Consider the following 17,861-nt stretch of genomic DNA (forward strand, 5'->3'; position numbering starts at 1 on the left):
GCCATGGCCTGGTTGACATAAAGAGCCGGTTAATGGCCTTTCGACTTTCGGTTGTTCTGCGCATGCTGTACATGCACCCCTCTCCACCATGGGTTAACGTTGCTCGTCACCTTTTGCAGCAGGCGGGGAAACTAGGCTATGACCACGCTCTATTCTTGATGGATCTATCACATCTTGATATGTCTCCCCTTTCTAGTTTCTATCAGAGTGTACTAAACGCATTGCGAGCCCTAACGACAACAAGAGCCACGCATTTGTACACAAAGCAAATGTTCCTGGTAGACCCTTTGTTTTACGATTCCCATTTCCATGATATGCCTGCTGATAGGTGTCTCATTCAACGCTTTGTCGTGAAGAACGTAAAATCGGTCGCCGATCTTTTAAGCCCAAATGGCAGTTTGATTGGAGCTGATGCACTGGCAAGCCTGGTTGGCGTGCAATCCTCCAGAATTGTGGCATGCATGTTATGTAGTGTGCTTCGCACCGATGCACAGCTTGCACCTAATTGGGAGCGAGGCCAAGCAAACAATGAAGAAGGTGCTTCTCTTTCTACCTTTCCTGAACTCATTTGCAAGTTTTATCTTGCTAACTCTCCTCCTTGTACCCCTTTTAACATAGGCTTCAATGGGTTTCCTAAACAAAAAGACTTTTATTTGGGTTGTGTAAGATTTATTTTACAAGGGCAAATGACCCAGCGGAGGGTTCGATGGAGAGACCTCTTACCTTGTTCCCCCCGTATTTTCCTAATTGGAAAGGTTTCTATCGTCCTCCTGTACCACCACGACATGGCAACCTCCAATGGAGACTTGTACACTGGATCCTTCCTTATAACCACTTGTTACACCACTTTTCAAATCTCCTGGCAGATGAATGTCCTTTTTGTAAGAAGTCTGAAAATATTTTCCATATCTATGTTGAATGTCAATGGTTGGCTCCTTTATTTATTTTTCTTCAGAATTGTTTTGTAAGAATTGGTTTGGTTTTCAACACTTGTGTTTTCATTTATGGCTTGGACATTTCACACAAAAATTTGAATGATGTGTCAGCTAATTTCCTGCTTGCTCAGGCAAAAATGGCAGTGTACAAATCAAGAAAAAGGAAAGTATGCAGTGTAAAAGTCTTGGAGCTAATGATGAAAATGCTTTGTTCTTGTTTAAGAATCTTGTGATAAGCCGTGTAAAATTGGACTTTGCTTTCTTCTCAGTAACAGGAAGACTGCCACAGTTTGAAGCCAAATGGTGCATAAAAGAAGTTATTTGTAAAGTCCTCGAGAAACTTTTATTGTTTTGTGAAATGTTTTGCATATAATCCACTGTATTAACCTTTCGTTTTCTGCTTTTCTCACTGAAATGAGAATGTGCCCCTATTTGGGGGTTTTTCTTTTCTATTTTTATAATAAAAAGATACAAAAGTCAAAGTGTCTCTCTCTCTCTCTCTCTCTCTCTCTCTCTCTTTCTCTCTCTCCCTCTCTCTCTCCCCCTCCCCCTGCTGATCGTCATGCGTGGGTGTGGCATCATGGCCGCTGTGTGTGTGGAGCTCTGAGTCCTGTGTTGTGTTGGTGTTTTTCCTATCCCCATTTCACCCCCTTTGTGTCCTTGTCCGTGTTTGTGAAGTTTTCCCCATGTTTCCTTTCTTTGTTGAGGGAAGAGAGAGAAAGAGAGCGCGCATGGTAGGTGATTTGCAGGCCTGTTCAAGGACCTCCTGGTTTGGGCCTGCTTTTCCATTTGGCATGCTTCTATGTTTAGCCTTTTCTTGGCTAAATACTTCCTCCATATTATTATTTTTCCTTTTCCTCCACTTGCTAGTTTTGCTTGTGGCAGGTTTGCTTTTGTTTTTGATTTTTTAAATTTACTTTATTTGTCTTTCCACATCATGTCTTTCCGGCGTCACTGTTATATTGTTTTGAAGAATAATGCGCAATCGCTTAGTGCTGCTGTGACTTTAAAGCACTAGGATCGCAGCTACCAAATGTATATTGCTACTGAGGCAATGACGTGCTTTATTTGTGTTGAGCACGGACATTTAAAGAACGCTTGTCCGAAACCAAACATTCCCGGCGGTAAATTCAACGTGTGGAGCCAAACCGGGAATCTCAACACATGGAGCCAAAGCCAAGCACTAGCGGCACATCTAGAGCGGTGGAATGTACAGACACCTCCCATAATCAGCCCTGCGGTGCGAGTGCAGAAGTAAAGGGACCTCAAGCGAATGACGAGGGTTTTATCACCGTTCAATCTCAGAGAAACAAGCGCCCCAACGTCAACGGTCACGATGTAACGATGTGCGTTTTGAAAAAACTGGCACCGTCGGGCAAATTAAATGGTTCCCATTTAGATGCAGCTGTCCCGTTTGCTGCCGTGATAACGGAAAACAGATTTGCCGTGTTAGCTCCGGAGGATCATAATAACGCTCCTGTTCACAAGCAAGACGAACAAGAGCATGAACAAGGAGGTAGTGTCGTGCCCCAAGAGGTACAAGGAGGTAGTGTCGTGCCCCAAGAGGTATTCATGGTTGCCGATACTATAACTATGGATGTCAGTAATGAACCCATGTTGGTCCCTCTCCCCGAGGGTGAAGTGTCTGAGACGTCTGCGCCACGGACAACCCCAGACATGATAGAAGCGGAGCGTGTATGTTCTGCTTCGGAAATAGCTTTTCCCCTCCCTGCAGAATTGGAAATGCCTGCTCCACCGGGGAGCACGGTATTAATGTAGATCACCAATCGGACGATGATTCTGATGGCGCCTCGTCGCTTGCCTCTGGTGGTAGCACCTGGGTCTGGAATGATCCAGGCTTATCCCAGGAACCGGAGGGTGGTCCGACTGTGCCATCCTCCCCCCCCCCCCCCCCCCCAGCAGATCCTAAAGTTTCTACATCTCGCTTTCTGTAAGAGGCATGTTCAAATTCAGGATTCCTTTCCTGATCTGCACAATTTTATCACCTCCGCAAAGCGACTGCTCCTTCAGTTTGGTATTCAGTTCAGTAATCAGTTTGATATTACTGAACCACAAATGTTTCGTCTCAGGAAATGGGTTCTGAAAGCAAGGAAGCAGCTACAGGCATAACCTGACCAAATTAACTGATACCTTTCCCCAAATTCCACGCTATGGCTTTTTCTATAGCCACTTTAAACATAAATGGAGGATGCTCGTACTTATGAAAAGCTGAAGTTTAAGGAGCTTGTTTTGAAGAACCACATTGATATCTTACTCTTGCAAGAAACCAGATGTAGTTCCTCCTGTATGAGTGAATGGGAAAGAATAATGAAAGGAAGGTGGTTCTTCAGTAGCTTAGAGTGTCCTAGGGCTGGGGCAGCCATTTATCTACATCCTTCTCTCTGTAATCTCATTGTTGATTTTAATGAAATAATTAAAGGGTACTTAATCTCTCTCACTTTCACTCTTAATGGTTTTAAACACACAATACTGAACATCTATGCACCCAGTGACAGCACGGATATAATTGCTTTTTTCACACAGTTAGAAACATCTCTTGCACATTTTGATTTTAATTGATTTGTTTGTTTAGGGGGGGATTTTAATTGTACGATGGACTCCACCATTGATCGCAATGGGAATGAGCATTATCCAGCAAGTATTGTGCCTCTGACTAGGACTTTGACAACATTTTTCCTTGTTGACATCTGGAGAACTCGAAATCCATCTACACACCAGTATACGTGGTGTTGGTGATTAAATGGCCATCTGTCCCTCGCAAGGTTAGACCGGTTTTATATTAATAGTGATTAAAAAAAAATATTGTGACCCACACTGGTATTGTCCTGAGTGGTTTCTCAGATCACCACATGGTTGTGTTTCGCACTTTTTCCCCGATTTGTAATCGTGGTGCTGTCTATTTGGACATTCAATGTTAGTCTTCTGGAAACAAATGTTTTATTGGTGCTTTTAAAGTTTTCTGTGAGACTTTACTCCTGCGGAAAGCTTCCTTCCCTCTCCTCGAACAGTGGTGGGACAACGCAAAAGCCCAGATAAAAATGTTTTGCCAGCAGTACGGATCCTTTCATACCAAGAATGATGTTTCTCTTCAATCCCTGCTTACCAAGGAGATTCTAACTTTACAATCCAACCTCTCAGCCTCTAATGCTGAACGGACTAACCTTTTGTTGGCTAAGAAAAAGGCGCTCCTTGCTGAATTGTGTGTAAAGCGAGCTAGAGGAGCTTTGGTCCGGCTCCGAATGGAAAATTTGTGTTTTCTAGATACCTCTTCCAAGTTCTTCTTTGGATTAGAAACCCGAACCAAACGAAGCCAGCAACTAACTTTGCTTCGGACAAAAGAAGGGAGAGTGACATACGATCAAAAATGTATCAGAGTTTCCGCCAAGGAATACTTCTCTGACTTGTACCGTGCCAAGAACATTGATCACGGGTTGATTGACTCTCTTGTCGCCTCTTTGCCCACCTTGTCCAAAACGGCACGTCTACAGTTGGATGTGGAAGTCACTTTGGAAGAACTTTTTTCTGCATTACAAACTTTACCCACTGGCAAGGCGTCAGGCTTAGATGGAATCGCAATGGAATTCTACCGGGCCTTTTGGAACCTTTTGGGGCCTGAACTACTTGGTCTTTTAAATGGCAGCTTGTGATCTGGCTCGCTACCCCTCAGTTGTCGCAGGGCTGTACTTGCCCTCATTCCCAAGAAAGGAGTCCTTCAGAACTTGAAAAACTGGCGTCTAATCTCGTTACTCTGTACGGACTACAGTCACGTGAAAAAGTAAGTACACACCATGTAAAGTTTTGAGTTTTTCAACATATTTCAACATACAGCTATTTGATCTTCATTTCAACAATATTGATAGATAAAGGTGATATAATATAACAAATATCATGAAACATTTACATTTTGTAGTCCATTGTATAATTTAAATAAACATAAATGCAAATTTCACATGTGGAAAAAGTAAGTACGCCCTTGGCTCCAATAGGTGGTATTGCCCCCTTTGGCAGAAACAACCTCAAGTAGGCGTTTCTTCTAACTGTCTACCAGTCTCTGACATCAACTGGGAGAAATTTTTGCCCACTCCTCCATGCAGAATTCTTTCAGCTGTGCGATGTTTGAGGGGTTTCTTGCATGCACAGCTCGTTTCAAATCCCCCCACAACATCTCGATGGGATTTAGATCTGGGCTTTGACTTGGCCATTCCAGAACCCTCCATTTCTCTCTTTTCAGCCATTCTTTGGTGGATTTACTGGTATGTTTAGGGTTATTGTCATGTTGCAAGGTCCACCTTCGGTTGAGCTTCAACTTTCTGACAGATGGCCTCACATTATCCTCAAGCACCCTTTGGTACAATGAAGAATTCATAGTGGATTCTATGATGGTGAGCTGCCCAGGCCCTGATGCAGCAAAACTGCCCCAAACCATAATATTTCCACCACCATGCTTTACAGTTGGTATCAGGTTCTTGTGGTCAAATGCTATCTTTGGTTTTCACCAAACATGTCTTCTGGTACTGTGGCCAAATAGCTCTACCTTTGACTCATCTGTCCGGAGCACATTGTTCCAGAAGTGCTGGTCTTTGCCAAGGTGTTCATTGGCAAACTTTAGTCTTGCCCTGATGTTCTTTCTGGACAACAAAGGTTTCCTCCTGGCACACCTCCCATGTAGATCAAATTTGTGCAGCCTCTTTCCAATGGTCGACTCGTGCACTTTGACATCAACAGTGGCAAGAGCTACCTGTAGGTCCCGTGATGACATTCTGGGGTTCTTAGAGACTTCTTTCAGCATCTTGCGGTCTGCTCTCGGGCTGAACTTGCTGGGGCGGCCTGGCCTGAACAAGTTGGCAGTTGTTTGGAATCTTCTCCACTTGTAGATGATCTTCCGGACAGTCGAATGATTGATTTCAAATTGTTTGGAGATCTTTTTAAATCCCTTCCCAGACTCGTAGGCATCTATAACCTTCTTTCTGAAGGCCTCAGAGAGCTCTTTTGATCTAGGCATGGTGACGCCGCACACTTCAACAACAAAGAGCAAGCCAAACTAAATGTCTGAGGTTTAAATAAGACAGGTTCCTCCAAGATCGTCACAAACAATGTTCTAATCATTTGCACTCGAGCTGGTGCACCTGATTCTAATTTTAGGTATTTGAAGTAGTGATAAATGTAGGGGTGTACTTACTTTTTCCACATGCGAAATTTGCATTTATGTTTATTTAAATTATACAATGGACTACAAAATGTAAATGTTTCATGATATTTGTTATATTATATCACCTTTATCTATCAATGTTGTTGAAATGAAGATCAAATAGCTGTATGTTGAAATATGTTCAAAAAGTCAAACTTTACATGGGGTGTACGTACTTTTTCACGTGACTGTATAAAATCTTTTCCAAAGCTCTTGCAAACCGCCTTAAGCCCATGATTGGGGATATTGTACACCCCGACCAATCCTCCTGCTTTTCCAAAAGGACTATACATGATAGTATTTTTATCGTTCGTGACATTATCGATATTTGTACCATTGAACAAAGGAATGTTGGTTTGGTTTTCCTTGACCAGGAAAAAGCTTTTGATGCAATTGATCATTTTTATCTCTTTTCTGTTTTACGGGGCTTTGGTATCGGGGCAATTTTTATCTCTTACATTAAATTATTGTATAATAATACTTTTAGTTTGTTAAAAGTGAATAATATTTTATGCCAGCCTTTCTCTGTTTGTAGAGGAACTCGCCAAGGGTGCCCCTTGTCTGGTCTTTTGTACTCCCTTTCAGTTGAGCCTTTGCTTATTCAATTGCGTGCACGCCTTCTTGGTTTTGCCCCCTTTCCAGCAGTAAACCCGGTCAAGACAATCACCTACACAGACGACCTGTGCTTAATTGTTCGCTCTGATGAGGATGTTTTTCCTTGGTTCATTGTGTCCAGGAGTTTAGCTCAGCAAGCTCTGCAAAAATCAACTGGCTCAAGAGCAATGCTCTCTACTTGGGTCCGCAAAGTGATGCCCCTCCTCCAACCTTGCCCAGCCAGCTTGTGTGGGCACGAGACGGGATACATTATCTCGGGGTCTCTCCAGGCACTCCGGACTTCGTTTCGAAGAATTGGGAAACACTCATAACTGAAACTGAGCAGCGGCTTCTAAAATGGAAGGGTTTACTGAATCGGCTTTCTTATCGGGGCCGCACCCTGATGATAAACAATCTTGCGGCATCAATGCTGTGGCATAAGTTTAAGGCACACCAGTCCCCAGCTTTGACTCTTAAAAACTCCCAAGTGTTTTTATTGACTTTTTTGGGGGGAAGGGGTGGGGGGTGGGGGGGGGGGGGACACTGGCTCCGGTCGGGCGTGGTAAGCCTGCCAGTCGCTGAGGGTGGACAGGGGTTGGTCGATGTCAACAGTAAGATGATGGCTTTTCGCCTCCTTTCACTATGCCGGCTTCTGTACACGGATGTCACGTGGAAAGTTTTTGCTCACTGCCTACTTAGGCAAGCCGAGAAACTTCGTTTTGACCAGCAGTTCTTTCTCATCGACATCAAGAGCGTTGATTTAACTTTGGTCCCCCTGTTCTGCAGGAGCATGCTGGAAGCATGGCAGGCAATTCAGTTTCAGCATGATACCTGTGATTATTCCCTCTCAATATTTTTTAATGAGCCAGTCTTTTTAAACCCAGTTTTTAAAGGAGTCTGTTGTGACTGATCTTTTATGCAAAAATTCATTGATATTGATTGTACCAAGGTCAAAAACTTTTGAGACCTTTTCTCCATAAATGGAAGTCAGCAGCTGACGTTGCTGTGGCTACTGGTGTTCGTTCTATCAGAGTCATTGGGAGGATCTTCTCTCTGATATTACGCCTGTTTAAACAAACCGGGCTAAAATGGGACCCACTGGTGGAAGCTAACCGTCCAATGCCCCTTTCCAAAACTTTTAATTTCTTTCCAAGGTCTTATTCATTTTAATACAATGGAGAAATCCTCTGTTTATTCCTTGTGTGTTGGAATTATTGTTCCCTGTAAACCGGCAGAACCACAAACACACTGGAGACTTCTGCTCCAAATTGGTGCTTCCGCAACAATCAAATGGCTCACCATGTATAGGGCAACCATTGCCAAACACACTGGGGACCTGCAATGGCGACTGGCACATTATACTTTATCTTCAAACGTGTTATCTCACCGCATATGCCCTGACAACTCGGAAATGTGTCCCTTCTGTGATGTCCCTGAAACTTTTTTTCATGCTTTTATTGAATGTACGAGGGTGGCTCCTCTTTGTACAGTTGTATCACGTGTGATTGAAGGGCTAGGTGTGGCTTTTACACATTGTGTTTTATATTTGGTTTTAATATTTCTTACCGGTGTAAAGAGGAATGTATTTTAGCCAACTACATGTTTGCGGAGGCAAAACTTGCTATTTATTTATCAAGGAAGCACAAAATGCAAACCATTTGTGCACTACTTTTATCTGATGATGATGCTTTAATGATTTTTAACGGTCTAGTTACGTCTCGTTTACATCTGGAGTTTGAATTCATTGATTGTACACTTTTCTCACAGCGATGGTGCGTGAAGGAATCCCTTTGCAGCTTGGTTGATGGTGTCCTCCAAGTTAATTTGTAAATTTTAGCCCTTGCTCTCATGTAACCCCTATCCTTATTTATATGAAATGTGTCAAATGACTTTTTATCATGTACACTGATTACCTAGTAATAAAGAGGAACGAATGTCTCTCTCTCTCTCTCTCTCTCTCTCTCTCTTTCGCTCTCTCTCTCCTCTCTCTCCTCTCTCTCCTCTCCCTCCTCTCTCTCCTCTCTCTCCTCTCTCTCCTCTCCCTCCTCTCTCTCCTCTCTCTCCTCTCTCTCACCTCTCCCCTCTTACCTCTCCCTCTTACCTCTCTCTCTTTCTTTTGCTTTCTGTAGTTTGGAGAATTGTCTGAGATTGTGGAGTTATATACTGCCTCCACGCAGCCCTCGGAGTGTGTTGCACTCACAGTTCAATGTCTCTCCGTGGATTCTGCACATGTCACATGGGAGGTAAACCATTCCACCTGAACACTTCCTGCTTTTATATTACCCACATGCATGCCTGCTACGACATGCTCTCAACCTTCCCCTCAGCCATTCACTTCCCTCTTGCGCTCTTTCCGTTTCCTTTGCTCTTTAAAGGCATGTCTGTTCCACTGTACCAAACTCCACATTTATTCTGTGTGTGCAGCATGCTGAGAGTAATGGTTCGGAGATCGAGATATACAGGTTGGAGTGGGGTCAAGATCAGGATGACCTTGATCTCGTGTACACCGATTCCAATTGTACGTGTGAGATAGACGGTCTCATACCAGCGATACAGTATTACTGCAGGGTTCAGGTGAGAAGTTAATTGCAACAATTGGCATTGTATGAAACTTTTGGAACACATGCGCAAATGAATTGTGTCATTTGGAGACATGTATTTATATGGACCGGCAGGATGCCATAGGCCCTGGAGGTAATGCACCCACAGATGGATGTTAAACGGGCATCCCGTCTGCTGGAATCAGTCGGTGGACGTCAAAGATCCCAACGTGTCCTTCGTGAAGGGCAGGCGAGCTATTGCCGGCACCCTCAACAAATTACAAATTCCTACCCTAACCTACAGAGGGAAATGCATCGGCGACACAGCCAATGATGTTACCCCGCAGCCTAGTGCTGCATACTAAAGAACAATATGCATTTATTACATGTCAATATGCATGAGGGGAGGATGGAAGCAGATTGTAAAACGAAAAATCGATAAAAGTAGGAAGAGGGTAGAGGGAAAAGGATGGGAGAGAAAAATGGGGAGGCTTTTTGGGGGTACAATGGGGGCAGAGAAGGGAGATTAGATTGAAGAGAAGTGGAAACGAAGTGGGCGGCATGCATTGAAGCCCTCGAGAGTTCATTCTGTGGCTCGACATGCAGCTGTTTGATCCAAATGCGCATGGATTTGCACATGGATGCACATCCACATGGATGCACATCCACAGCCTGGCACCAGATGAGAGGAAACACCGATCAATAGATGATGTGTCCCATAAATTTTGTTCACCCACACTTTTCCAGATGTTAATCATGTTCAGCTTTCTGGGAAGACACACCTTTCATATTTCATCAATAACGTTCAACGTTACTCATTACCTCCACCTACAAAGGTGAACAGAGGTTATGTTTTCACCCCTGTTTGTTTGTCTGTTTGTTTGGTATATTGGTCGGTCTGGTCTGTTCTGTCTATCTGTCAATCGCCTACAGGTCACATTTTTACTCCGATCTTCATGAAACTTCACTAACTGCTGGGAGTAGTGACAAGCTGGAAGTCTATTGTTTTTGAGATCAATATGTCAAAAGGTCAAGGTCACGTAAATCGTCAATTTTCAACCGAGTCACTTGATATCTATGTATTTATATTGTATATAAAACTGAAAAATATGGATGGCTGGTGAACCCTCATCGAGATGAAGTCTAGGTCGACCTCTATGAGTAAGTCTATTAATTACGTACTGTTTGAACGTAAGTTGGACTGTCAGTACGTCTATTAATTACTTATTATTGAACCTTGACTATGTCCATTAATTACCTCTATTAATTACATATTAATTACAGACTGAATAATATTAATTACAGACTATTGGAAGATAACTTTTAGACACGTAGACCTTTAGGGCCTTTACACCATTTAGACCTCTTCTACCTTTTTAGACCCCATTAGGCCATTTTAAACCGTTTAAGACCATTTATACCTATTTAGTGGACATCTAGCTGGCCATTCTCAAAGAGCCTCCTCAGCGCTGATGAGTCTGGCATTTCACTCAGGCCGACTGGTATGGTCTTCAAGCAGCCATCAAACTTCTGTAATGGTCTCCCTTCTCTACTGTCTCTGACATCAACTCATCCTGGGAATTCTTCCAAAGTAAACTGCTCTCTCTCATGCACAGATTTATCCCATCTCGTCTTCAGTTGTCATACCCTTCCTCCCGTCCATGGTACACGGAATCTTATGATGAGGCAGTTGACCTGAAACAACTTGCTTTCGTCTCCTGGAAAGCAAATCCAACTGAAGGTAATCTCAGTTCCTTACGTCTTCAAATTTCGAGTGTGTGTCTACCATCAGGGGAACCAGGAAACAATATCTCTCTACGCTGAAGACTGAACTCTTAAACCTGTCTCCCTCCTCCAAATCCTGGTGGCGTCTGGTCAAATCTGTTTCTGGTGTTTGTTCCCCCTCCATCCCCTCCCTCACCTCAAACGGCTACACAGCCAACACTGCACCTGAAAAAGCCGAATACCTCAACTCTGTGTTTGTCTCAAAATCTTGTGTCCCAAACTCATTGCTCTCTGTACCCACCGTACCCAGTCAAACCCAGCTGCTCCTGGACTCCTGCTGTGCAGGGGATGGGCTAATCAATGTTCACGCAACTTCACCTAATGGTAAAGTAGGTCATAAGGAATTAGCCAATTGATTTTGAGGTCAAGATGTCAAAAGGTCAACATAGGCCAAAGGTCAATAACCTTGTCGAATTTCTAAAATCCTCAATTTTTCATCCGATCGACTTGCAATTTCTTCTTTTTTTTTTTCTTTTTTTTTTTGTATACAAGATCGAGGCTCGTGAAAGAGCTAACATTAATCACACAAAAAGACAAACCGACACACAAAACACAAAAAAACAAGGGGAGCGGCAGACAAGATGGGGAGAGAGGGGGAAGGACACAAACACAATATTTGAGAGCAGGGATATCGGGAGGACTTGGGGGGAGGTGGGAGAGGAATAAAACATATGAACACTGCAAGGACCCTGGGGTGAATTACCGGGGGTAGAAAAGATCAAGGTTTTGGATGGGGGAAGATAAGAGATAGTGGTGAACAGCTGTTTTAAAGACCTGGAGGTAGGAGTGGGATTGAAGGGAGTGGGGGAGTTTGTTCCAGAGGTGAGAGAAAAGGGGAATGAAAGAGTGAAGGTGAGCAGAGAGCCTAGACTTTGGCAGTTTAACGATAAGAGGGTTGCAGGCAGATCTTGTGCGACCTGAAGGAATATTGGGGGGACAGAGCACAGAGAGAGCTGGGGGAGCAAGGCCGGAGAGGAGTCGGTAGAAGACAGAAAGACCACCAACCTGCCTGCGGTGAGTGAGTGAAAGGCCCTCGGAGTTGTCTACATCGCAGGAGATTCCAATGATTCTGAAAGCTTTGGCCTCAACAGCGTGAAGCCGAGCAAGGTGTGAGGCAGGTGCACCAGCCCAGAGGGGGGAACAGTATTCCATTGAGCTGCGGATGAAAGCCTTGTATGTGGTGAGGAGCTCAGGTGTGCCAAGGAAGGACTTCGCACGACGGAGGATGCCCAGTCGGCGACTGGCTTTGGAGGCCAGCTTGGAAATGTGGTTTTCCCAAGAAAGATCATGGCAGATAGTGAGACCCAAAAGCTTGAGCGACAGAACTTCTTGGAGAGGATTGTTGAGAAAGTAGATGGGAGGGTTGTCCAGTCGGTCCTTTCGGAGAGACATTGTAAGAGTGTGATTTGATTTGAAGAGGCTTTTCATATTTGGTCAATAACACCAATTCTTTTTGAGGGCAACATAGGCAAAAAGGTCAACATAGGCCAAAGGTGAACAACTTAGGTGAGATTTCTAAAATCTCAATTTTCATCCGATTGACTTTAAATTTGTACAGAATTTGCATGTCAGGTCACTGAATTCAACCACCCATTATTTATTAGGTATAATGGGCAAAAGATCAACAAAGGCCTGATTTCTAAAATCGACAATTTTCTTCCGATTGACCTGAAATTTGAAGAGGATTTGTGTATTTCGTCATTGAATTCAACCACCATTTATTTTTCAGATCAAATTTGTTTTAGGGATTTCACAATTGTCATCGTCTGCATGTCATGTCATTTCACAATTGGCATGTCATTTCACGTATTTCTTGTTACTTGCAAAATCGAAGATTTTTCAAGTATATTGGTCGGTTGTGTTTGTGATTCTGTCTGTCTGTCTGTCTGTCTGTCTGTTTGTTTGTTTGTCACCGGCCTACAGGTCACAATTTTCAACCGATCTTCACGAAACTTCACCAAATGGTAGAGTTGGTCAAAAGCCAGAAGCCTACTGTTTTTGGGGTTAATAGGTCAAAAGGTCAACATAGGCCAAAGGTCACCAAATTTGCTAAATTTCTAAAATCCTCAATTTTCATCCGATTGACTTGAAATTTGAAGACCACTTGCATATCTGGTCACTGAATTCAACCACCAAGTATTCTTGAGGTCAACATTGGCCAAATGGTCAACATAGGCCAAATTTCTAAAATCCTCAATTTTCAACCAATTGACTTGAAATTTGAAGAGGACTTGCATATCTGGTCAATGAATTCAACCACCAAGTATATTTGAGGTCAACATAGGCCAAAAGGTCAACATGGGTTACATTTCTAAAATCCTCAATTTTCATCTGATTGACTTGAAATTTGAAGAGGACTTGCATATCTGATCACTGAATTCAACCACGAATTATATTTTAGGTGAAGATAGGCCAAAAGGTCAACATAGGCCAAAAGGTCAACATGGGCCAAATTTCTAAAATCCTCATTTTTCATCTGAAAAATCGTCACTTTTCATCCTGTTGACCTGAGCTTTGATCAAGATTGTAAATTTAAATCTTCATGAAATGGACAATTTGCTGTATCAATGGTAAACGTTTGGGGGGGGGGAGGGGTGGGGGAGGGCGGATTTTGCAAGTATCGTGCTACGCATGACGTCTTCTTGTTTGTCTGTTTGTCTGTTTGTTTGTTTGTCTGTTTGTCAACGGCCTACAGGTCACATTTCTAAACCGATCGTCACGAAACTTCACCAAGTTGTATAGGTCGTCCCAATTGAGGAGCCTATCGATTTTAGGTCAAAGTTCAAAGGTCATCTGAAGGTAAAATTTCTAAAATCACCATTTTTAATCCGATTGACTTGAAAATTGAATAGCATTTGTATATTGAGTCACTAAATTGGGAAATGAACTATTTTTAAGGCCAAAAGGTCAAAGGTGAACTCAAGGTCAAACTTCTAAAATCATCACTTTTCATCCTATTGACCCGAGCTTTGATCAGGATCGTCAATTTTAATCTTGATGAAATGAACAATTTGATGGATCAATGTCATCCTTTTGGGGGGGGTGGGGGGGGGGGTGGGAGTGGTGGATTTTGCAAGTATCATGCTCTGCATGACGTCTTCTTGTTTGTTTGTCTCTCTGACTGTGAGCAGGATACCTCATAAGGTTATGGACGGATTCGAACGAAACATGTTTAGGCAGGTTGGGTGTGTGACAAGGACGAATTGATTCAATTGTGGTGAAGATCCGGATGCGATACATTTTATGTTTTAAGTGAATCGTTGCCAGTGATATGATATTTCAAAAAGTTGTGGACAGATTATGACAAAACTTTTTGGATGAGTTGGGTAGGTGACAAGGAGAAGCTTTTTTCAAGGTCTGGATTGGATTTTGGTCATGGTCATAATGCAGATCCGGGCTACTAGTGGGATACAAAATTTAAACTGTTCAGTCTGGGTGGATGGACCAGACTGTTCTACTTACCCCGTGCACGCGAAGCGAAAAGTGGGGTTAATTAATTGGGTCATGTCTGTCTGTCCATCCGTCTGTCCATCTTATCAGTTTATGATTGAGGAATGGCTTATTTAAATTGAATGTTATATTTCGGACCCGAATCGGAACATGAATACTAAGACAAGTCTTTCGTTTTGCTGTACTTTGTCTCTGAATCCCAATCGCACATGTGCGGAGAGGAGTGAGATAAATGTTTACTCTGTCTGCCTGCCTGGCAGTCAAACAAAATTGAAAATCATTCCAAACAGGAAACAGACTGTTTTAAGGATGTCATAATGGGTACGTACAATAGGCATGATTAATAATGTGATGTGTTAGATAGGGTGATGTAATAGATGCTGGAGAAAATGGTGGTTTATTGTTTTTCAGTTTATTGTATCTTGTTTGAGGTCCTTACATATACTCTGATGTTCAATTTGCATTTCTTTCTGCATATCCTAAAATTCTACATGCATCATTTGCAAGGACATAAGATGAAATGAGTCTACTTTTACATTGATTACAACTTCAGTGGACAGTGGGCTACTCAACAAGTATATGGTATTTGATACATTAACTATTCCCAAATTTATGACAGCTGCAATTGTATTTAAAGATTTTTTTTTAAGACTCAAAAAGGATATTCCATGTCACCCAGGCAGCCAATGCCATTGGCGATGGACCCTGGAGTCCTCTGGAGCTTTACACGGCACCGATGTGGGCACCAGGATCCATTTCTGAGCTGCAGGTGGTCGAGTGGGATGGGGAGTCGGACTGCTGGCTTGGCGACCATGAATTGGACCAGTGTTCTACACGCTGCCTCGCTTTATCATGGTCTGAACCAGCCAGTAACGGGTCTCCTATACTTGGATTCACCCTCAGTGTGGCCCCACCTATAAACCAGGGAGCTGCTGAGGTGGACGCGGAAGAGGATGACGAAGATACTAGAGTTCCGTTGCTCTCCGTGCTTGGAGGTGATCGTACAAGCTTCGTGCTTGGTGGCTTTCTTCCAGACATGGAATACGGGTGGGAAACTTTGGATCTTTCTTTTTATTGCACGAGTTCATTCAATCATATTTATAATCGATGCCGATAGAGTTAACGGACAGCCAGATTGACTCGGGCAGATAGATGGACAAGATAGTTCAAAGGTAGTTTACTCATCTTAGGTAGTTTACTCATCATAAACTCATCTAGTTTCGTTTTGATTCCCAACAGAATGGAATCTGACCACAAACTTAGAGGCATGGCCTTACATCATGGATTGTGCTGTCTTTATCGAAGGATGTTAGGCCAGTTTTCTTACCAGCTGGGAATCATGTGTGGATATAATAATGCAAACAGGATGAAAATTTCTGAAAGTGTTTTCTGGGGTTTTTAATGTTGTAAATGGTAATGACTCTGACAAGCAGTGTCTTAATTGGCTGTTTTCTGCATTCATCATCCTCCTTGACCAGTTGCTTAAATCATTGCATTACAAGGAAGGTGCTTGTACCTTCGAATAGCATTGTTCCTTTCTCAGAAATGTCGTTAATCTTCATTTCAGGATCACGGTCCAGGCCGTGAACAGGTTGGGAGGAGGGCCCCCATCTATGCCAGTGGTCTGTAGGACTCGCCCACTGCCCCCCCAGCCACCCCGGCTTGAATGTGCCCCCTCTGGGCCTCATAGCCTAAAGCTGCGCTGGGGAGAAGGTCCAGCACGCCCTGGCCTGTCGGGTGATGCTACTCATTATGTGTTAGCACTTGATGAAGGAGATGGCAGGTGGGTACCTTGGGCTGTTTGATGTACTTGTGTTTGTGTCTGTGTCTTTGTCGTTTTAATATATCTTTTCATTTTTACACAAAAGAGTCCTTGTCTTTAATCTACCAATTAGGTCATTTACTCAGATGGGAGTAATAACTTTGACATAGGTTATTCTAATCTGCTTCTCATTAGCAACCCATTTGACACGTACAATTCGTTTTTTTTTGCATCAAAATCTTTAACTTGGCAAAAATTATCATCTTTAAATGACACCTTCTATTGCAAGATGGAATTGAAAACATACATATATATGTATGTATATATATATATATATATATATATATATATATATATATATATATATATATATATATATATATATATATTGTTGCGGATCTGCCGCCGGCCCGCTCTCCTTACCAAGGGGGGATTAGTCCCCTTGTCTTTACTGACCTGGCGCGACCCGGAACCTATTACGTCCCTTCCCGACAGCGCTAAATAGGGTTTCAGGACCAAATTCGCTGTTACCTAAGTACTAGCGCTGCCCTGGAAGCGAGGAAATAAGCCCCGCACGAACCACGTGTGATGATGATACGCCGAGCGGTTTGCGTACACGTGATCCGCGCTATTATTACTTACTAGACCCGATTGGAGCGATCTAGTTCGTACCACGCTTAGCCAATGGAGAAATCACAAAGGCGATCAAATTGGAAAGGAAAGGAAGAACAAAGATGTTTAATTATGTTTGCACGTATTTACAGCCAGGACGAAGAGACACAGGGAAATCCTTAAACAGTCTTATACTTAATACCCCTGGACAAACGGGCCCGTCTCACACACACACTCACACGGGGATTGCTGATCGGCAGGATGATGCTCTCCAGCGCATCCAGGAATGGCTCCCGTGCAGCTCTCTCCGGTCCCCGGCACGTCCCGTGGAGATGGAGGCAGGAGAAGGCAGGAGAAGGCAGGAGCTCGTAGCGTGTCGCCTGAACAATCGGGTTATCTCGGGGCGCACGGTAGAGGGCGGACTTTGGCGCGACTGGCGATTATTCACTCGCGGTAATGGCCGCGTTCACTCGCGTGGTCGAAATGCGCTAGATTCGTTACCGGCGCATCTGGCTGCGTCCGCGTTCATGTACGGCCAATGCCTCTTCCTCTATCCCCTGGCGCGTATGCTATATTGCGAGGGTCAAAGTTCAACAACGGCGAGTGATGCAAGTTCTCCGGTCCTCTCCGCGTTCTCTCTCTGCGTTCCGCCTCCGGATCAGCTCTGCGAGTCCTGCTTGTAAGTCCTGTCATCAAGCTCCCTCTCTGCAAGTCCTTTCGAGGGCTTTTCGTATGGGCTTATATAGACCCGCCCACGAACCTTCTGGAACTCACCAGACTCTCTTCACCACGCCCTCCCATGCCATGCCGCTCGAGCTCTGATTGGTGGTGGCTCTTACCGTCCCCCCACGCTGCTGCGCCGAGCTCAACCCTCCTTCACCTTTCGAGGCCCTGCCTCGTGTTAACTCGACTAGGGGACAGCCAAATGGGGCGCGGGATGGATTGCGCCCATAGAGGTAGAATGGAGGTTGGAC

At 43.7% G+C, this 17,861-nt stretch overlaps 1 protein-coding gene across 5 annotated transcripts in view; it reads left to right on the forward strand.

Annotated features, from left to right (window-relative positions):
- Nucleotides 1-17,861, forward strand: part of LOC137438373 (fibronectin type III domain-containing protein 3B) — a 320,604-nt gene that overhangs the window by 267,293 nt on the left and 35,450 nt on the right. For all 5 annotated transcript variants that reach the window (XM_078767595.1, XM_078767592.1, XM_078767593.1 and 2 more), the window contains 4 exons: nt 8,868-8,981; nt 9,163-9,312; nt 15,193-15,560; nt 16,081-16,296. In XM_078767595.1, the coding sequence (XP_078623721.1) occupies nt 8,868-8,981; nt 9,163-9,312; nt 15,193-15,560; nt 16,081-16,296 (848 nt within the window). The remainder of the gene's footprint in view (nt 1-8,867; nt 8,982-9,162; nt 9,313-15,192; nt 15,561-16,080; nt 16,297-17,861) is intronic.

The sequence above is a fragment of the Myxine glutinosa genome, chromosome 13 (genome assembly GCF_964187855.1).
Source record: "Myxine glutinosa chromosome 13, kmMyxGlut1.1, whole genome shotgun sequence".
NCBI classification, from domain to species: Eukaryota; Metazoa; Chordata; class Myxini; order Myxiniformes; family Myxinidae; genus Myxine; species Myxine glutinosa.